Raw genomic sequence first — 23,163 nt, forward strand, 5'->3', positions numbered from 1 at the left:
TGTACGCAAAATAAAACACACCACCAAACATCAAAAAGTAGTGAAACACGTGGATAAAAGTGCATTAAACCATTAAATGCTTGTTTAAAAAACCATCCTCTTGAAAAAAGCCTCCCCTCTTCCAACAATAACACAGTACTCTACATTTACAAGCGAGGTTGGAAGACTGGAGCAGCAGGTGTTTGTCCTGTAAAAGTGAGTAAACAAGCAAGTTATAAATGTACTAAAGTGTTTAAAAGTTTACTAACTGTTGTGTTAAAGTTTGTATGTTAACATGCAAGGTTTACTAAACATATTTACTAAGCAGGATAAGTTTAAAGTAGTTGAATGTGCAGTGCCACAGCAAGCCACGCGGGTCCAAAAGAGCTCTCATTGAGAAGCCACGTGTCCGTTTCCAAAGCCTCTCCAACTTAACCACCTCCTTTGTAAGACTAACCCACATCGGCAGCGTCCCTCCACATAAAGGGATTTGCAATTTCAAGATATTTCAGCTTAAATGTTTTTGACAGTTCCCTCGCTTTTACCTCGGCTTGGTTATTTTAACTGTGCCAAATGGGTCACCTTGGGTTGCTGTCTGCGCGCAAAGGGCTTTTGCGCGCATTCAGTCTGAATTTTTTCCAACTTTCCTTGACGGGGAAACCAGCTGCTGGTCGTGAAAAGACGGCTTATTAATTGTCCTTTGTCATGCAGAATTGCTTGATTTCTAAAGAAACGTACAAAGGCTCTTTTTCAGGATTCAAGTATTTTGTTTCGTGCGTATTTTCAAACCATCGAATCAGCTGCAGCGCCGCGCCGTCTACCAGACTCTCAGGTACTGACTGCCTGCTCCCTTTGTCCCCTTTTAATGCTGTTGTAAATCGTGCAGACTGATTTGTTACAAGCTGTTCTTTTAATCTGATAGATAAGAGACATGTCAAAGAAAAGCCGTAAATAAAAAATTAGCCAGAATAAAGACAAGGGCGAGTCTGCTAGATGGGCGCCTGTTGACTCAAGCGGCTCTCCAGCGTCAGGGGAGCCCTCTCCTCAGCTCCGTCAAGGTTACGTCCACAATTCCCTTTTCTTCTTTTTAAAAAGACACCGTAGTCCTTTTTGCTTCAATGAATTGATCGGCACAAAATTAAGAATAAATAAATTGAGCATTTGGAGCACCGAGCGTATAAGCTCCCCCAGGGCGCATACCCCCGGGCTATTGAATGGATAAAGGGCGCTTTGCAGAGGACGTTGTGAGCAAAATGGGGCTCTATGGTGCAATTAACAAAATAGTCTAATCCCATATCTTAACAAATGCAAATATTTGAGTTTTGTTAAAATGGTTAAGTGAACAATTAAATGAAAGTTTACAAGTGAAACTTCACATCCAAAAAAGGCACACTGATGCAGATAATGTGCTGTACGCAATTTAAGAGTTTTTACTCCCTTTTAAAAAGTATACGGATACGTTTTCAAGGAAGCAAATATAATTTAAAGCCTATTCAACATAATAAATATCATTTTGAGAACCAAAGCTTCAGTCGGGGAGCAGCTGTAGCGGTGCGTAAAACAGGCGAACAAAACTGGAACTGTACACTAAACTCCTGCTTTGGTCTTTTTGGAGATGTTATAGTGATCAGATATTTTTTATTTGAGTAAATAAAATACATATACACTCTGTTTAGACTCATTTTAACCAGAATAGCCAACAATTATTTTGACTAAAAGACTGAATTTAGGTTTGAGGACGCTGCGTATTTTTTGACTTGGCACATTTTTTTTCCATTTTGTTGATTTAATAATTTGCCATAAAAATCACATCATATACTAATTAATAATGATTTTTTTTATTTAAAGATACCATTGGCTGAGTTGAAGAGGCTTGTATTAAGTATGACGCACACCTGGAGCTCATAAAACCAACAATAAACCTGACCACACTGGTGCTAACAATAAGAACAATATGGGTCATGGACACCAAACTGTGTCTGTTCCTCATTTATTTTCATGTTAGATCAATATCTTAAGATATGCACACTCCTAATGCACCATTATACACCCACAGTGATTATTAACTCAGTCACACGAGACGGATCATTTCAGCTGGGATGAAACTTGAAAAGAGCTCCAAAGGGCCAGGCAGTGATATCTGGGTTGAGTGTCCCCCGGGGAAAGCACATACAAGGGCCTCATAACACCGTCTTTATCACCTCGGAGTGATAAGGATTATTGAGCATTTGATTTACTCCTCCAGGGTGGAGTTCATCTCATGTTGCCTAATGCGCTACTTCTAGATACACAAGTACAATTTGTTTTTCTGGAGTGTGCAGTGCAAGCTGAGAATATCAGGAAAACAATTAATTTGTCCTTCCCAATTTCTTTTTGGCTCTTTGTTTTGTCTTCTTCTCACACACCAAATACCCCTTGCGCACAGCAGCTGTACCTTCATGTAAGATAATATTAAAATATGTATTTTAAATTGCAAAGAAAATGAATCTTATGTATGAAATAATGCACTGCATGTGTTGCTACATACATCACAGCCAGGTAGAGTTGAAATGTGCGGAGATGTAATTCATGTTACCATTTTGACCAAATATTATCACACATTATTTGTCATTATCTCATTTTCTTCTCATAACATTTATTTCAATATATAATTTGGACCATAATGTCCAAAGTGATGTTATTAACATGAGTTTAAGTGCGCCACTCTGCGCACTCAGTGGTGCGCAAAGACCAACATATTTAACTCACGCCACAACATAGTTTGCCGCTCAGAAATATTTTTATTTAAGTATCAACATTTTTAAATAAATAAATATTTTTCAATTACACTGAAGATATAATTTCAGAGTGATCTCATCGATGTGACATTGAGGGAATTTCTCTCCAGCTTTGAAGTCACAGTTCCATCCACACAGAATGAATCTAACCAGTCGTCATCATGTATACAAAATACTGTCTCCCCCAAAATACTAATAAACAACGTTGCTATTGTTTTTTGGGTTTATCTTTACAAATATGCCTACCATACTCATAGGATTGGCAACAACAAATGGACCGTTTTCAGAAAAAAACTACATACAAACGTACAACATGTTACAGCTATACAATAATTCAGGGCAATTCCCTAATTAAATATTCTCTTTCTATGTACAGACGACTGAACACAAGTGGAACAGTCTTTTTTTGGCTGTATTCAAAATCATGAGGACCAAAATCTTTCAGAGGGGAGGCAGTGGGAAAGTTCAGGGGGAGACGGACAGGTCCACGTCCTCCTTTTCGGATGAGGAGGGAGATATGGGAATGTCATCGTCCTCTTCCTCCGAGCATCTCGCGGTTGACAGGGACGAGCATTTGCAGTTATGTGATCCAGTCCTTTGGCCGCTGCTCTTGCCCTCCTTTTTGTGCTTCACTCTGCGGTTCTGGAACCAGATTTTCACTTGTTTCTCGGACAAGTTCAGGTATGTGGCGATCTCGATGCGCCTCAGTCTGGAGAGGTACATGTTGGAGGTGAACTCTCGCTCCAGCTCCAAAAGTTGTGTGCTGGTGAAGGCCGTGCGCATGCGCTTGCTGCTCTGAAGTTTGCTGTTGCTGTTTTCTGTAAAAACAATTTAAAAAAAAAGAAAAGAGAGATTGTCAGCTACATGTGATATGATGAAAACAAGTCAAATGTGGCTTTGTTTACTCGATCAAACGCTAAATGAGCCTGTACTCACCGATAGAGATGCAGTGGAACTGTCGCGGGTCTGGGACCGAGTACGCAGCTTGGTATATCCCCGGTCCGTGGCTGAGGTTGATGCTGTTGGATGAAGAGTGGTGCCGCGACAGTGCTGAGTGACAGTACTGTGAGCTGAAGGGAGAAAAAGACGCCTTGAGGAGCGGCAGGCTCGGTGGTGACGGGTGGAGCTGGGACGCGGTCATGCACAGCGGACAGAAGCACAGCAGCCCGGCTTTCCTGGAATGGCAGGAGCCCGGCAGCCCGTGCGGGTGGTGAGGCGAGTGCACGGCATACGGGAATAAAGGTGGGTTGTTCTCGTTCCCCTTGTCGTTGGCCTCCCTTAAAATCAAGGAATCCACAAGAAAAGACCTCGGCATGATTGCAAACGTGTTGCTCTGCAGTGTGGTTGAAGTTGAAGCTGGCGCGCGGTTGTGTCAGCGTGCTCTCCTCGGGGCGGTGGACAGCGAAGTGGTGCTGAAGGCGCAGCGCAGCTCCTTAAATAGCCGCCGTGGACTCGGTTCGGCCATGTGACGGTTACGCTGTAAGCGGCCAAGAGCTCTCAATAGGGTTTTGTGCCTTTCTCTCGGCATTCCCACTGCACGCTTCCCCATTATTTCACTTGTTAACTAAATGAACTGCATAATGTAGTCTATTCTTGTCAGCCCCACCCACGCCGCAAGAGGCGGCACTGCCCATTCTCCCTTTTATCATCACTCTCATTTTATCATAGAGCACAGCTTAAATTTGCGAGAGAAAACGTTCCTGTCACTTTCGGAAAGCAAGCATATGTATTCAAGTTTTGTCTTAGACATTAAGCAGCCTCTTAGGTATGTATATGGATAAGTTATAGTTTTAAGTATAACCAGGGCGAGAAGAAGAAATATTAACAACTGTTAATGTACATTTATTGCATTTTAATACCAGTAGGTAAATTACAGAATCATTTCCCATCGTTTCTTTAAGAGTTAAGGTGCATTATATGTATCTGGTGAGATTATGAGAAGGTGTTTATTATCAGCTTGCATGTGTACATGTATTACATTTTCACCACGTTATTTTTCCTGAATAAACGCCAATCATTCTTGTATTAATTTTTTGCGTGTATGGCTAATTATTTGTCTGACAGGTCTTCTGCACTTGTGTGGCTGCTTTAGGGACAGTGTTGAGTGCACACATAAATGCAACAGCTGAATGTAAAGTTTATGCATATCCATTTTAAGGTTAATGTGTCATTTCTGGGCACAAAAAAAGGGACAAGTCATTGCCTGAAGGCAGTGCTGTTAAAGAGCAGTGATTAATTCCTTTGCTCGGGCCCCTGCCGAGTCGGGGGAAAGAATATGTAAAAATAACCAGGTTTTCACTCTGCGGCCCTTATTGAATGTCATTGTGGAGGGTTTTCAATGAGAGAGAAAGAGAGTCGAATTAAAGTGTGTGACAGCGGCGGATAGACGCAACAAAGGCGACTCTGTCATAGAGGAGCCCAATGCGCGGCGCGTGAAGCCCCCGCCTCGCGCTCTGATTGAATTAAGTAATAGGAAAACATTTTCTTTCACTTTAAGGTTCTCTGAACAACACCTTCAAAGGGACGGGACCCGTAATGTGTGAGTAAATAGTGGAATGTGATTTCTCTTCCTCCGAGTTTTCTTCTTTCTTAAAACGCAGAAAGTCTGTGGACATCGTAAAATGAAGGATACATATGGCATCATAAACAGACCTGGCTGGCCCCAACGCCTCGAGACGTTATATGTGATGGGGCAGTGACAACGCTAAGATAGTCAAATACATTTGAAGTTATTGCATAGCTACATTATAGAGTTCAACCTGCTTTTTGCTTTATTATTCTCACGTTCTGTCTATCAGAGGGAAGTCTCTTTAATTATTTGGATACTGTTGTCTGTTAAGGTTTATATGTGGTCTGTTTTAGGCATATTTCCCATCAATTCAGTTACAGCGCATTAGCTCTTCATCTCCAAAACATACCCACATGAGGGTGTGATGCTATCTGTGTTCTCCTCATTAAAGAGGCCTAATGTGCTCAGCTTCACACGCTAATCTTCCATAAAGACTAGACCTGTAATTAGGCCATTAAAGTAGGTACAAATTAGGAGCAGTTAAACCCTTTACCGAGACAAAATATCTGTCCGAATGACTGTTGTATCTGCGAGAGCCATTTTCCATTTTTCTATTAGTCTCTCTTTTCATTTCCTGCCAGGAATTAGCCATTAACAAGTCTGTCAATCTTGTTGCACTCCGTGGAATCTGTAAATACAAATCTATCGCTTTTATTCCGATTCCTAATGAGGTAATGTGTTAATGAAATGTTTTCATCATAGTTAAAATCATTATTATTCTCATGAAGAGTATGCCAGATTGGGTGCTAAAGTACACAATTAAATGAGCAAGATGTGTATTGTTTTCAGCCCTGTGCCTAAACACTGCAGATTTACAAAGAATCATTTCAAATGTTGCCTTTTACAGCGGCACATAGGCTGCATGGCGGTGGCAGCTTGATGTATTGCTTAACATAAAGATGTTATCAAAGGCCCTAATTTTCAAATTATGTACAGCAGTCACCCCGTGGATAGGAATAGAGGTTTCATGGGTCGTCACGCAGGGAGGCTCATCCTAATTTGCAATCCCAACTGGAGACTGACAAATAGTTTTGACCTCCCTCTGGAGGCGCGGGCCAGAAGTGCAAAGAATCTCATTCTCCATAATCACTTGTTACTGAGATAAATAATCGAGGGAAATAGCCCACTCACATTATTTCAACGCTATTACATTTTTTTTGTTGCACTAGTCCCAAGCAAAAAAAAAAAAAATACATTTATAGCCACTTGTGAGGAGATTTATGCATCATCACATCCATATCTGTGTTTTCCCCACAAACCATTGAGCTCCATGTGTTCAGTAACTAGCATACAGCTGTGGGTTGGTAAAGCTTCTTAACGTTTATGTTTGATAGGGGGGAAAGCAATGCCCCTGAAATAGTAAATTATTTATAAGATATTAAGTTGGAACAATTGCCATCACTCAAGTTCATCCCTGATGATAACACTGACCAGTGCCTGCTGTGCCGTTAGAGAAGCATATTTTCAGGGGCTTTTATGCAATTATACCCAAAGATCTCGTGCCTGATGACATAAAGAGAGCAGTCTGTTTATGGAGATGTAGTCAATATCTCCTTTTCTTTTTGGTATGAATAATTCATAGTTTAAGACACTATCCCCCCTCACTTAATATGTACACACACTTAAACACCCACACATCTCTAATACAAATGATGGTTTTAGCTGACAGTGTAACAGGATTTAAGGTCCCAGTGGGGTTTGGCCCAGCAGCGGATGGGCGCTGTGACTGTCGACGTGACACAGAGGGCCGGCTGCCCCTCCTAATCTCCCCCTGAGGCAACATCACAGACTGTGGATCCTGCTGCACCTCTATGGACGCACAAAGGCCTGATTATCATTCATATGCTCAGCAGAAACACCAGTCCAATAGATAACAGATGACACATAAGTACCAGCTGAATGGTGCAATATGTTGAGGCTGCGTGAGTCTATAGGGACTAATGAATCCTTAAGAGAGAGGGAGTCTGACAAAGAGCTGCAGTCAGTTGAGGTTCCACAATGTGACAGATATCAGGCTCTACAGGTGAACATGGACTTGAATGAACCAGAGGGAATTAAATGCTAAACAGTTTTTGTTGCAGTTGTAAATATGAGGATTTAAAGCACCAACTATCTGAGCGCTCTTATGTGTTTTATCATGCTGAACAGTGACTGATCATATCTAGAAAATGGAGGCCTTTCAGTGATTATTTTGGGATGAGAAGTTAAGTGAGAATTTCAAGATGATAATTGAAAAAGTACCGCTTCACTCAGCATGGCCTCACAATTAAGGAGATCAAAAAGCATTTACTTCAACTAAAGTTACAAGAAACATCCTGCAAAACAACATTTATCTTTTAAAAAAATGTGTTGTCAGATGTGCAGTTTTTGAAAAAAGATATAATATATATTATGCATAACATGCAGCAGGATGTGGGGCCTGGAGTGGGATTTGCTCTGGTTGATCCTTCACTTTACTTTGACAAACTATACATTATTTGAAAGTACAAAACATTACAATTATAGCTCTATGAACCTTTTTACATCCCAATTTCATTCACTTATTTTGTAACATGAGTGCATACAAAGCAGAACAATATAATGCAAAGAGTAGGTAAAAAAAAGCCTAATTTATTTAGTTTGTTTGCACTGCTTTAAATATGGTTCAAGATTAAATTAATTCAGACTTTTTTTGACGGTTAACTCCAAACAGGTCCCATTCAGGGAAGAGAGCAGGATCAAAGCTGTATTCAAAAGGGTTCAAGAACAGAAAGCCAATTTTATTTTTATTTTGTGCTCAAACAAGTGTTTGTTTTGGAGGTAAGGGGTTAGGGATTAAGGATGAGTGTTATGTCTCAGAGGAAAAGCCTGGGCCTGACTACTGGATTCATTCTTTTTATTAGTTTTTATTTTTTGACACCCAAGAATGATTTGTTGTGACATAGTTTAACACATGTTTTATATTTTCCATAACTTGCAGTAATAGCTGCAAAATCCTGAACAAAAGAATGTATTTAGATGCTTTTAATTCGTTTTTCTTTGACTCAATTTGTTCATTTTATGATGATTAAGATGACACCTGCAAAAAAAAGAAAAAAAGGAGAGCAAACTACGACGACATCAGCTCCTGAAAGTGGTGACAATTTAGGAGGTTGTCTGTGGTAGACAAAGTAAACTCATAATAGTTAATAAAAGCATAAAATGCTTCAGCATTAAAATGAAGAATTATTTTCTGACAACACAACAAAGGCACTGAGTCTCCTCTGGTTCCTCAACAAGTGTCAGCAAATTCAAAGCAAAGTGTTATTAAATCTAACCCCCATCCTACCGACTGTCCCCGCACACCCAGAGGAATACTGTACATTTGTTCACGCACTGTTCCTTTATTCTATTATTCCAATGTGTCATGACTTTGTCAATCAATTTGTTCCTAATGACTTCATTTCAGAGTTTACTGTTTTAATAAGTGCTTTTTAAAAATACAATTATGTATAATATGTATTGGGGTCTAGAGTCAAAAGCACCCAATTGCAGCCAATGCAGTTTTAATAGAAACCATACAAAAGAAAGAGAACATGTTTGCCATGGGCCACTCTGTCAGAGGGAAAGAGAGAGACATACTGTAGATACAGCAGACACAGATTTCCTTATGTGCTCTGGCTATTTGCATTTTAAACAATATGCTAATTAAACTGTAACTTTCCTAAAATAATATTTTTTTACTTCAGATTAAATGATTATTATTATTAAATGATGATCAATAATGTTTTAAGAAGAAATAAATTCAAATTTTGCTATGATAGTAAATTACAGTAGTTTATTCTTTGGGTCGCCAGAGGCACCAGATAGTAGTCATTGTAGGTTAAACATGTGGGTAGGATAGGGTTAATAGTTTAAAATAATATATAATTTAAGGAAGGGGCAGAGAGTTTAACATAACTCTCTTACCTGTCATTTTGTTTTCTTTTGTTGTATGTGTTTTTTTTTGTGCTTTCTGATGTTAGGCCACTTTGGCCATGATGCAAAGCTGTTAATAACAGTATTTATTACTACACCCTCTCATCATCAGTGACCTGAGCACCATCATCTTTACCAGTTTGATATTACAAATCAATATCTTAAAATACTACAAAGTACAGGCATTAAATCCAGTCACAAACACTTAGTTTTTGTGTTTGTATATATCCACATGTAGGCTTCAGTACATTTCATTTGTGAGATTAATTATGTCGGGAATGTTAAATTACATTCGATACACACTCGGTACAACTCTGTAAAGCAAGAGGCCACGCTGCACACTGAAACATCTCCACGTGTGTGAATATGACAAATGACGCATCTACACAAGTCTGAGATGTTGTTCATTGAGGTGCTTCGTAAAAATCTCCTAGCAACCTCCACCATGGAGGACCATTAGAGAGTATAACCCAAAGTCCCAGTGTAGAAGGATCACAGGTGTGATTACGAAAAATCACTTCTGCAATCAGCAGTGTTGGAAAATCCCCTTTAACAAATTTGAAAGACATACAACATAATTCAATACTAATTATTCTACTTAAAGTTGGTGTTTCAAATGAAAATAATTGGGGAAAGTGCGTACAATGAATCGCCACTTTTTCATGCAAATAGAAATTGATGAAATAAAACTCTCAAGCAGCACAAGTCGAGAAGCCCGTAGGAAACATATAGACAGCATGAATTCATAAGCAAACATTTAAGAAATCTTCACATTATACGACTATTCCTGTTTAGAATTAATGACTAACTAAATTAAAGGATTGATTCGACTGAAATGCTTAACAGTTTGGTCCAATCGGATGTTTTTCCGTTCCGATTTCTCCCCTGATGGTAAATCTGGTTGCTGAATATACTGTATGCCTCAGTCTGCTGTGTCAAGCCTCTCTGATGTGTTTGAGTCCAGGTCAAGGGCTGTTGCTAGGTGCGTCCTCAGAGCAATGGCTGCCTCTACACGGCTGGCCACACTGACAGTCTCAGTGAGGCTGTCAGTTAATGAATAACTAATAATCAGAGAAAAACAGATATCTGACAAAGAGCTACAGTGTTGATGGAGGTCCAATCAGTGAGGTCAGAGGGTGTGGAGTAACCACCAGCACCAAATAAGCTTGGCAATATTTTAAAATACCAAAACCAATCTTCCTTCTGAGTTGTAGTTGGAGGAGAGTTTCTTTCTCCATAAATTGTCATAAGTTGACCAGGAAGCAAATGTATCAAAGTAACACATGTTGGGAGCTACTATGTGGATATGATGCGTGATACAGTTCAGTTGTCAGGCTTCTTCCACTCGATGTTTAGAGTTTTCTGGTCTGTGCTCTCACTCCCAAACTCCTTGCCACACCTCCAAACAGTCAGTAATATGCTTGACCTTTATACCAACAATAATTGAGTTAAATGAGTATGTGTAAACACATTTTATAATAAAGTACATCGTTTTATGTGTCAAAAATGTACTTAACAAATAAAAATAAAAATATTTCTGGACATTTTGTCCACGATTAGCAACTATTTTGGCACTTTGTACAAGAAAATACTTTGTAACTTGAGATTACCTTTACACCTATTCACCTCCAACATCTTTGATTTTAAATAGGACTGACTCTTCAAATCTCCGTTATTATTAGCACTCCCTGTTTAGCATTTTTAATTCATTATTTGGAGGTTGTTCATTTTAAAGGTAAAAAGAGAGCAGTTTTTAAATTATTTTACATTTATAATTTAGCAGGAAAACACATGCTGTGAGCCTTGGCCTATTTTTGACAAGAATTAATGAGAAAAATATGCAAACCTGACAGTCTGGCCTCTCTAATGAGCCCATTTACATCTAAATGTGATGATTTTATGGGAACTAAAATGGTCAAGTATGTCTTTTTCAACTTCAGAAAAAGACAAATAGTACAAAGCAATACCGTTTGCCATCCAATGTCCGTCAAACGTATACACAAAGCATTTGTTAACGACTGAATTGTCCAACTAGTGTCTGCTGACATGCAAGCCTCATCAATCCTCACACTTTCCTCATGAATGAGAAATAATTAGAAATTGGGTTTTGCTCAAAAAATATTGTTAGAAAAACTCCCCAGAGCCATTAGGTCTAAATATCTTTGGATGATTTCAAATTCCCTTTTGATGTGAATCCATTGGTTCTGCTATAGATATGTCTCAAACTTTCCCTTTGACCCTATTCATATAAAAGCTCTTCAAAAGGGTTTGTTACCCTGAGGAGGTCAGTAAGCGATTACGTATGGCTGACTCACATTTTTCCAAATCAGCAGACTTTTGGCCTAGAAATAACAGGTCAAACCAATGAATTTAATGAACTCTCCCAGACACAATGAATGCCTCTTGCCATTTGAACCCCAATAAAGGGATATGGGCAGGTCAGCCAGCCCTTTCAAGGGGTTTGTACACAAATGTGACAGAATGCAGTTGCTTCAGTGTCTGCACTGACAAGTTGTTCAAAGTGCTGGGGATGTCAGTGATAGTGCCTTCATCCACACTGCCCCTTTTGTTCCCTATTTTGTGTCTGTTGCTCTTTCATCAACAGTCCCACACGTACAAAAGCGGAAGAATGCAAAGCGTCTTTTGCGATGTTCTGTTTGCCTCATTTCTCTCCGCCGAATGTTATGCTGTAGGCCAACATGCAGGAGACTTTATTGTAGGGAAAACAAAGCCGAATTACGGCGCAGAACAACTTCTGATGGCTACTCGCTACTCCTCCCTCCTTTTAACCGCTTTACTTTACTGATACTCCCCCTTTCCCCTCCCCTCATTCACTTTCTCCTTCATTCATTGTCACTTCTTTCTCTCTTCATTTTGGATGCTCCGATGTTTCCAGTAGGTTTCATTTAAAAATGAAAGGATGAGGGGAATGAAAAATCTAAGGAAAATAGTTGAATTTGAACTAGTTTAACTGTTTTAAACGTCTGCAAAAGTTTCAGCGTCAACTATGTCCCAATGGTGCAGCTGCTAAGCTTTTTGTGCTTGGTTGAGAAAAAACATCTTTAAGCATATGGTTTTTGTGTGTTCACTTAATTGAATCAATTGGAGGCCCATGGGAAACCACCGAGGGGGGTAAGGGTTAGGGAGGAGGGAGGTCAGAGAGTTAGAGCAGGAGGGAGAGGGGGGATAAACGCTCAAATAACTACTCATGTAACCATTACTTACTCATTTTCAGCTCAGCAGTTCATTATTACCTCATTCTCAGTGTGTTTCTCTAAACAACAGGAAGAGGGTGAGCTTCAGGAAAAGATCTCAAAGGAAGCCGACACTTCGATTCCTTTAAGTTTATGGCTTTCTCATTAATGACCTCCTGTGGTTTGGCCCATTTCCTCTCCATTCATCTCACATTAGCCTCCTTTCAGAGATCACTTTTGTTTTGGGATTGTTTTCATTTTTAAGGATACAAATGTTTAAATGTCAACACAAACTTTCCTAACATTTTGAGATTTAAAAACGTCCACATCTCAGCGCCGTGATGTAGAGAACTCTGAGGGTGCATTCTCTTTTCACTTCTGAAGTTTTTGTTTTAAATGATGAGGTAGGCTACGTTTTCCAAATATTAAACTGTACCCACTCTTCAAATGATGGATTGAGTCTGTTTCATGGGTGAGAGCAACACTTTCAGGGCAATGAATGAGAAATTGAGGAACATTTGCATAAGTAAGAGCCGACCCCCTGTATGATTTTCATAACCCAATATCCCCTTTTCTTCTCAAATTTCTATTGCAGGCATTGTGATCTGGAGTCAGCTTTTGTTTGAGTTTTTTCCCCACACTTTGTGGTTGTTTCATTTTACTTCTCTCCCCCCCTCCCTCATCCTAATGACCTTTGCGATGGCTTTTTACTCCGTCTCACACACTGCTTTTGACTAAACAGGGAATATATGGCCCAGTCTCAACTTTCTCTCAAGAGTTATGACGTAAGCAGTGTGAAAAAGAGGTTTGGGCTAATTCAGTGTCTATGTATGACCATATATGTATATGAGTCGGTGTGATGACGGGTCACTGCCCATCTCACAGGGTCCCCCAGTTTTCTGCAGATGCGCTCTATTCAGGAGGCGACACGCGGCGGGACGCTGCTGGGAGGTAGTTACTTTTTCTCTATTACCATAGAAACTAACACACTGGCTTTCAGCTGGACTAGGCCAGGGGTCCACTGACACCAACTTTCACACTAGTCTAAGTCCTGACAAAACCCCCAAAAGATCCCAGCGCTCTGAATAATATCCATTTGTACCCAGTTCAATGACAGAATGAGCTGCCAGCTAAATGCTAAAAAATAAAGAGGCCTCCTTTTTGATGCACTTTTCTTAATGAACCCAATAATGATAGGAAAAACAATTGGGCACTGATTTGGAGTGAAGCAGCTAAGTAAAAACTACAACAGTTTACATATTATGATGGGAAATGCAAGCATCAGGTCATCTAGATTTGGGTTTATCTTGTCCAAGAGAGGTTGTTGTCAATTTAAGGTGTATCGCTCGCTGTGTTTAGACAATGCCAGAAATGGCACCTTTTTCAGTCCAAACCTAAAGGAATAATTTGACATGGGAAATATGCATATTTGCTTTCTTGCTGAGAGTTACGTGAGAAGACAAATCTTGTCTGTACGATAAATATGAAGCAACAGCCAGCAGCCTGTCAGCTTAGCTTAGCATAAAGTGTGGGAAACAGCTCTCCTGGCTCTGTCCAAAGGTATTAAGATCTACTTACCAGCACCTGAAAAGCTAACTAACAGGTTGTCTGTTTAATTTGTACAGAAACTGAAGTGTAAAAACGACAAGTTATGGTTTTATGAGGGGCTATGCCAAACTAACACTTTCTATTTTCGGGGCAGACCCGCGCTAGCTGTTTACAGTCTTTGTGCTAAGCCTTGACTGTATAAAAGAAGTGGACGTTCAGCCCCCGCGCCTGAAAAGTGAGGTCAATGCTGAAGTGCCATAAACCTGCATTTCTTCTAATGGCCAGCAGGACGTGACTCCACAGGTTGCAAAAAATGCCAGATTGTAAAGAAGTCTATGAGAAAATGACCCTACTTCTTACTTGATTTATTACCTCAGTAAACATTTTCCTAATTAGTTTATGGTCTCAATCACTAGTTTCAAGTCTTCAAGTCAAAACAGCACCATGTCCATTTGGTAAACTATGGTCCCATTTAGAGTAAATCAACGATAAAGCAGGGTATGTTTTATGGCATGGCTACCTTGTGATTGACAGGTCGCTACTACAGCGACCTGTCAATCAGTATAGAGGCGGGTCCCTCCCCAGCTTCACCCTCTTGTCCAAATATTGATCACTTATGGCTCCAAAGTCCTTAACACAGTATAGTGCGAAGCTAAGCTAACCGGCTGCTGGCGATAGCTTCTTATTTATCGTACAGACAAATTCTAGATTAAGTATATCTCGTCAATAGGAAATAATGTGTGGTTGTGGTCAGTTTAATTTCTTTCTCTGCTGGTCGTATCCTTTGTTTACATGCTTGCTTTCTACGTGAAGCGTTTCTCCACCTGCACAACTATGTAAGTTGAATGCCAGAAAAATGTATTTTCCGCTTATCGGTAATGTATTTTGTATAAATGGTATGGGTGATAATTGGTGCATTGTGAAAGGTGCAAGCCCACTAAAAAGAATCACACTTAGACCCTGATGGGGTGTGGGGCCCAGAAAAGGTACAGAACTTTACATTTTATGACGCCAAATACCAGCAACAGGTTATCAATATCTATGTTTATCTTGTCTTTCCCGGTTTACATTCTGCCTTTACTCTTGTAAAAGTGATTTCTGCAGCTGCACAACTCTTTGGTTTTTATGTCAGAAACGTAATTTTCTTGTCCATCTTTAATGTATGATGTATATATTACATGGTATGGGTAATAATTGGGCATTGTGGTAGGTAGAAGGTCAGAGTTCACAATTGATCCTCTCACCCCTGGCAGGTGCAGCTCACAGGAGTGAGAGGAGGCGGCCCCTCGTCTCTCCCACCTCTTCACGCTGCTCAGCGAGAGAAAAGGAGGAGTGTAAATGAGTGCACTCCAGAAAGCCATCACCTGCTCCCTCCACCCTAAAATCCCCACTAACTCTGCCAGACAGAGATATCCTACAACCCCAGCTCAAATTTCTCAAACTCCAGTTAATGAGAGCGACAGAGAGACAGACAGACAGAGAGAGGGAGGGAAAGGGAGGGAGGAAGAGAAGGGGAATTGAGATTTTTAACTATTAGCATCCATGCCGTGATTTTGTTTTCTCGCCTGTTTTGTTGTTTAGAGTATGAATGCATTCATCGGCAGCAAAATGTACATTTGTCATGCCTATAGAGGCAAATGAATTGGACTGGAAGGGGTATTGAGTTTGTGCGCAGAGAGAGCCCAAGGGTGAGGTTGTGTATTGATGGGTGCCCCTCCCAGCTTCTCACAGATTCCCCCTCTATTGTGACTTTGAGTGAATGTATCCTCTTGCTAAGGGCACTGGAATGTGTCTTCTCAACTCGTGTGATGGATGGGGCCTTGTTTTGCACTCCTCCGCCCCTCCCTCTGAATCCCTCTTTCTCTCCCTCAGCCTTTGACTCTTTCATCACATCCTTTTATTCGGCACCAATAAAAGTCAGCGATTCTTCATCAGCCGTTGTGCACATCTGAGGGCCGCTGTTATTTTTCATCAGGAGTGTGTCACACATCACCATTCAGTCCCTCCGTCACACAAATTCAGACACTGGCACAGAGGCAGAAGCAGGTGGAGATACACCATCAATGAATTATTCAAATGAGACACTGGGCATATCCTTTAAATTTAATTTAAATACTTGGTTAATGTTGTTTCGTGGGTCTCCATTGCCATTTATGCACAAGGGTGATCTACCGTTTTAACTTGAACGAGTTATAATAGTACAAGTAAAAAAGGAAGATACTAATACCTCTACTACTATTATTATTATTATTATTATTATTATTATTATATAATAATAATAATAATAATAATGACAACAACGATAATAATTAAAATACTGAAACTGAAAAATTGGACAAATCAATGGATCATATGCACTTTGTTCTATGTTTCAATTTGAACCAAAATTGTAAAAGCTTTCTAATTTTGAAGTAAAACATATACTTGACTACAATCTGCATGTAAGGGGAATATGCAGATTGCTGCAGTGAAATGTCTCCCGTGTACAAATAAACAAACATAAACCAACATGAGCTGCACACTCAATCGATTCCATCATTTGTAGGGCTGATTAAATCATTATCACAATATTAAAAAGGATTTTCTTTCTGATGTTGATATGTATCACATAATTGTCCAGGTTTGATTCTGGCCAGAGGTCTTTGTTGCATCTCTCTCTTCGCTCATTAACTGCCTTTTGTCGGCTCTCAAATAAAGGCCACAAAAACAATTGTTTTACTAAAGCCTGCTCAGAATCTTTGAATTGAAATGAATGATTTGAGTGAGATATCATAGTGACATGACTGAAAATCCACAAATGATAATACTGAATCATCTCCAGAACTTCTCCCACGCTGCTCCAGTTTCTCAGGTCTAAATGCACCGGTTTAATACCCTGGTGATTTCTCTCTTTAACTTCTCCCCAGGCAGAGGTGGAAGAAGTACTCATATCTCTGACTCAAGTAAAGATACAAGCAAACAATCTTAAACTATTAAAGTAAAAGTACTTGTTAGGCAAAGTGGCCCCTTATATATATCATATTATTGCAATAGACCTACTGATTCTTTAACACGTAAACAGCATTTTAATGTTACAGCTGGTGGAGGTGGAGCACATTTGAACTGCTTTGTATTCAGTTTAAGTACTTTGAAATTGTACTTAAATGTAGTACTTGAGTAAATGTACCCCAGGTCATCTGAATGGATCACATCACCCTGACTGCAGTTTAATAAAACGCATCAGAACAGGAGCTGACTGGAAAAAATAGCAGCAAACAAAATGAATTTAGATAGTTATCAAAGGATTTCTTTGAACCTTCTGTTTAACACAGCACATCCTGAGAATCACCTGACAGCATTAAAAAAAATGTGCATGTCGCTTTATGCTTTACAACCCAGTGCAGCACTTCCTGATTTATCATGGCATGTTTATTCACTGCCATTCAGTCAAATCTTTGCAAGAAACCTATATCCAAAATACTTATATTTGTATTATGTATGCCTCTGTCCTATTATCTTCCTAATGTTTCCCCTTGCAGCGTAACGTCCCAAGATACCTCACACTCAGACATCATTCCAAGCGAGAGTGTCTCTATTTAAAAAGTATTATTCAACAGAGTGTTACATAAGAAGCTCCAAACAGGAGTCAGGCCTCGCAACTGAATCATCAGCTCAGTCATCATGTCAAACAACGATCCTCTGGCACTTAACGACATTTTTACACAATCTAAAAAGACTCATACACACCTAAATACAGGCAGAAGTATCACTTAGACGAATATTAACACATTTCACTTTATGTGTGGACGCAGAAATGTCAATACTCATAGCAGTAATTGTAAGCAACCCATTGTAGTTATTGTAAAAGAAAATGTATGAGGTTTAGATGCACTTATGGCACTTTGATCATGACTGTGCATTTAAGTAAAACAAAAAAAAAGATAATTTAGAGTGAAAAATGTAGTCGTCAACATATAAGAGATCACAGACAAATAAATCCTTGAATATTGAATCTTAGATCATTTCATTTAAAATCAATTATCGTAAATTGTAATAACATATTGGCAGTATTGGATTTATCATTTACTGAATTAATTAAGCTTCTTAATTGCAGTAAAACCTGTTTGTTTTTTCTTACATATTTTGAAGTGTCATTTATACATTAATGCGCCTCTGAAAACATTTTCAACCGGTGAATCTGGCCAGATTAAATGTCCAGGTGCGGGCCATTATTCAAGCCATGGCATACCAAAGTGTAGGCATCTTAAACACACCTGTAGTAACTCAAGTTTTGGTTTAAAAAAAACAAAAAAAAAACAAAGGAGCAACTGCAAGTCCAAAATGTGCACACACGAGAAATGAGGTTTGGAGATGGAGTTCATTTTTAGAGTCTGGAGTAAACTGCATATTAAGGGTTACCATGCACCCATACAGTACCATGAGTGGAGTTAGAGGTTGTTGTGCAGCGAGTGAATTTACAGACTGACGCCATCAGAGATACACTCACAAAAAGAACTCATTGGATTTATGTGGACACATGAATCCAAGTGCTGTATATTCACATACGAGTTTTGTTTCTCATCTGATTCTAATTATATTGGAACTTTATTGGAAAATCTAGTGTTCTTTGTTATGTTGTGTCACTTTCAAATACAAAAAAAAATCAAAAGCTGATATAGTTCTTGCCCCATTATCTGATAAGACAACACAACAAGCTCACTGTCCACCAGGCTCATTATAGACCAATACTTCAAACATCTAACTTTCATTAATAGCTCATTGTTTTTGTTTTCTTTACCAGCGCCCTCTGCAGGCTGTAAACCCACAGAGGGAAACTTCCCAACCATGAACACTTAACACTGAGCAACGTCACCCATAGTACATTTGTGAGAAAATACATGTAAGTTCCTCTACTTATCAGGCATTTAAAAGGTTTTCTTTGAGATAACATTTAGGGAAAGATTTTTAATCCTGTCATGTAAAAGCATGTAAAATCAGTAGAGTGTAGATAGTTAATGACAATCTTGCTATGCCTTTTTTAGAGGATTGTGGCCACAATATAATCAATGCAAATCCCAAGTTTGAGAGGGAATTCTGGGCAAAACATATTTTTTATCAGAATTCTTAAAACCAAAACCCTCAATCTGTTTTGATGAAATTCTCAGACTGATGCTATTAATCCCATAATTTAAATGCAGTCACAATCCGCTTCTTTGCATTTCTTTAATTCCTCGAAAAACATCTCTAATAATAAAGCTGCTACATGTTGCATTATGTCCTGGTGTCAATAGGAGCTCAGTTACAGTTCAGCATTTTAACTTGTAACTGCTTTGTTGAGTCTCCGTGCTTTTTTTATTAGGTTTTTAAAGCACGCTGCAGCATTAAATTATATCTGCACAATGGACTCTTAATAGTTTGTATTGTGCTGTCATCCTCCTCTTGCTCCCACTTCACAACACTTTGCTGACAGTAAGAGGTACGATGGGGGAAAGGAATGAGAAATTGCTTATCTTGCCGTCTCCGCCTCAGGCGCAGAGGACGCTAACTGTGTGTTCAGGATACTTGGTGTTGTTTTGTCACAGTGATGTCGGAGGGTCACATGGAGGCAGGGAGCCATCAACAGAGGCAGATTTAGTATCACCTCCCAGCAGCTGCCTCTGTTGCCTCCAGCTGTAACGGTGGGCTCTCTACTCAAAGTTTCAATGCTTTTCTTTGCTGTTTTATCTACATTTTGGAAGAATTTTAATAATAATAATTTTAAAAATAATTTACATTTACTTTTAATGTCTAATTTTAGGGGGGGGGGGACAATAACACATTTGACTCACTCTATTTCAATTTTTATTTGTTTCTTCCTACAGCAGGTTTTACTTTTTTTTTATCTTCACTGGAATTATTGTGATGACTTTCAAAATAATGAATTGTAATATTGTGTACTGTAAACTATTAAAATGTAACATTATTAAAGTAAATATCCATTACTTTGTGGATAATAATCCGTTTTTAATATTTACAGCGACTATCATTTTATACAAAACCCCCAAAATAATCAGAATTTTGTCTTTGTATTTTGTTGTAAATGTGTTATATTTATAATATATATATGTATATATGTGTATATATATATATATATATATTAGATTTTAGATTTTTCTTCAAAGATGTTCTTCCATTTTATCTATGCAAGGTTTATGGTTGTCAACATTCAAATCTATATTGTTAGATATTTATTAGAAAACTTTAGTCTCATCTGTCAAAATTAATTTAATTAATTAATTAATTAATCTACCGTCCAGCATAACAGTATTACAATTATCTGAATATTAATTGGCTGTCATGATATCAGATTTTCACTACAGGATTATTGTGGCTAAAATAATTCACAATAACAAAATTAACACGATATCTATAGAAAATTGAAAAAAAAAGAAATGCTATCAGTCAAATTCATCTTTAACTTTGTTTATTGTGCATTTTGTTTGTTTTTTTGACAAACAAATTATACTCAAATATAGGTGAGTTTAGGGAGGTGGGAAGAGAGTCTGTAATCATAACTGTACAAAAGTGTATATTCATTATCTGCTGGATTATTTACACAATATTATAATATGTGTATTATTACCATGATATCAATATTAAATCTTTTTAATATCACGTTTATCGTCAACACTGGTACCGTGAAAGCCTTAATTTGGATGCAATCAGTTGTAGTTCTAGAGGAATATTATCATGTGAAAAGCACGTGAGTGTATGTATGTGACTTTTCAGGTTTACACAGAATGAATATTGTAACAAATTCTAATTCAAATTTGTGAATTACAACCAACAATCCTGTTAAATTCATCCTCTGATGACAATCATAAAATCTTACATGAAACATTTTACAGATTATTTACAATGTTGTCCTTTAAAAAAGATATTCTCTGAATTATCGTTTGAATGTAACCTTTTTCTAACCGACTGAAATTATGTATCAGGTTTAACAGACACTTCAGTTCCTTAGGAGGACGGCAGTCGTATCTTACAGATGTTATAATGCTGATGTGTTTACGTATGTGTGCATGTGTGTGTGTGTATAACGCAAAAGTCTAAATGTGCATGTTTTTAATCAGTCCTGGTATAACCTCTTGAAGCACGGAAAAAATGGCAGAGGCATTAAAAACATAAAAGGGAAAAGGGCAGTAATGAATTTAGAGGAAAATGGACATTAATGGTATTAGCATTACTCATGTTCCATATAACAAATTATTGGAAATTTGACAAGCACACCAAATTATCTCCTCATGCCTGACGGGAGTGTGGTGAAGTCCTCTCTATCTGCTGAGGAAAGACAATTTCTGCTCATTTTACTATTTTTAACAATAGAACCAACCCATTAAGACAAATTAATGTCATTATCAAGTCTCTATGAAAATGACAAATACCACCGTTTCGAGCAGCTTTAGAGGCTATTGACAATAATGAAATTCGCTGTACAGGTACTGAAAAGAAACACTCCAAGTAATTATTTTCTAGTAGCTTGTTTGTCTGCCATCCGTTCATTTGCTTTCAGCTCAATTATCTGACTCTGTGAGCATGTGGGGGCGCATAGTGCTCTGCGGCCCACAGAGCGAGGGCCCTAATTGGGCAATTACCGTTCTGTTTCGGGGCTTTTAGCTCCAGTGGAGAGTGGAGGGAGACCGCGGTGTGTAAAGCCATGAGGACCTTACATGCACAAAACCACACATATACACTGACTGTTTAAACAAAAACAAAACCCCACGTCCTCTATACAACACAGACCTATATGGTGCAGCTTTAGTGCAGCTCGTGCAACAAACACTAAAAACATAAACAGTGACAGGAGCTACAGGAGCTACAGGAGCTACAGGAGCTACAGGCCAAAACAGTCCTTTCAGTGACATAATGCACATAATGCAGGTGCAACACGGAATTATGTGCAACTTTTCAAAGGTAATTGTGTCATGTACATATGCATCCTTTCAGGTTTGCTATAAATAGCTGAGTGCTTACTGTTTTTTTGTTTTTTGTTTTGGGGGGGGGGGGGGGGGGACTGAGGTAGAGGGGGTTGCAGTTGGTGTATAGGAGGGTCAACAGTGGGTACCACTTAAAAGTGTTGTGCATCATCAGAAAGCTGGAAACAACAAGACTCATTTCAGAGTTTCGTAATCAGGTTGCAGCAATGCTTTTTCCATTTGTGATGATTTCAACTGCGGGTAAAAAGTCAAGAAAGTTTTATGATGGATTCATCTGTCGCCACGTCAAACCTGCACAACTTTACGGACGCCACAGGAAACACGGAGAGGGACAAATTAAAAGAAAGACTTGAATAAATGAGTGGAGAAAGCTAAGGAACGAGGGGTCAGGAAATGCTTTGAGGAGGCTCATGGTGGCGGCTGAACACTTTAATAACACAGGCCTACTCATTGAACGTGAGATGTTTGCTCGAACATTCACAGATTTCTTTCGGTGGTTCCAATCATTTTAGTGTTGAGATCGTTTCCCAATCAGCGATTTAGAATAAGGATCTTCCTGTGCCAGAGCCAAAAAAAACAATTGCAACAGGAAAATGACCACATAAATTGGTTGACACAACCTAACAAAGTAACAACTCCTAAATATGCATATTTAATGTATTTAAGTAAAACAGTTAAGTTAGCTTCTCCTACAGTAAGTGCTGCTTTGAGACGGGCTAACAGGAACAGAAAGTCTGACTGAATATTGAGGTAAAACAAAATGGTAATCAAGTCTGTCGTCTGTCAATCAATTATGCAGTTTGATATGATCAAATCAAACTGCATTCTGGTTCTAGCTGGCTTCATGATAATGTTTGTGACACAGACGCTCCTGCATCGACAGTAATGTGTAAAAACAGGAGCAAATTCTAGACTTTAAACCTGTGAGATAAAAGTTGGCACCCCAACCCCTCTTCCCTCCCCATCTCACCCTCCTCCTCCTCACTAATTTTCATATTATCCCAGTGCTGTGCGCTCTCCCCCTCACTTTAACATTCTGTCACGCGCTCCCTGGATCATGTAGCTTGTGTTAATTAAACCCTCTTTCAGATCATTTTCTTGCTCAAGTGGCCTCAGTGCAGCACCCATTAGGCAGAAAGCTCTGTTATCTGAATTTCCAAATGTAGCTCAACATTTATTAAAGTGAAATTCATCCAGTAATTGCC

General features: G+C 38.9%; 1 protein-coding gene across 2 annotated transcripts in view; it reads right to left on the reverse strand.

Moving 5' to 3' along the window:
- Positions 1–2,747: 2,747 nt before the first annotated feature.
- Positions 2,748–23,163, reverse strand: part of gsx1 (GS homeobox 1) — a 34,609-nt gene continuing 14,193 nt past the window's right edge. Inside the window, exons 4-5 of one of the 2 annotated variants that reach the window (XM_029449069.1) lie at positions 3,693–4,033; positions 2,748–3,574 (exon numbers count right to left, since the gene is read on the reverse strand). In XM_029449069.1, the coding sequence (XP_029304929.1) occupies positions 3,222–3,574; positions 3,693–4,033 (694 nt within the window). In that variant the 3' untranslated portion in view covers positions 2,748–3,221. Of the gene's footprint in view, positions 3,575–3,692; positions 4,281–23,163 lie in introns of those variants that run through there. The other variant, XM_029449070.1, reaches the window with a different exon arrangement.

Source organism: Cottoperca gobio, chromosome 14, assembly GCF_900634415.1.
Source record: "Cottoperca gobio chromosome 14, fCotGob3.1, whole genome shotgun sequence".
NCBI classification, from domain to species: Eukaryota; Metazoa; Chordata; class Actinopteri; order Perciformes; family Bovichtidae; genus Cottoperca; species Cottoperca gobio.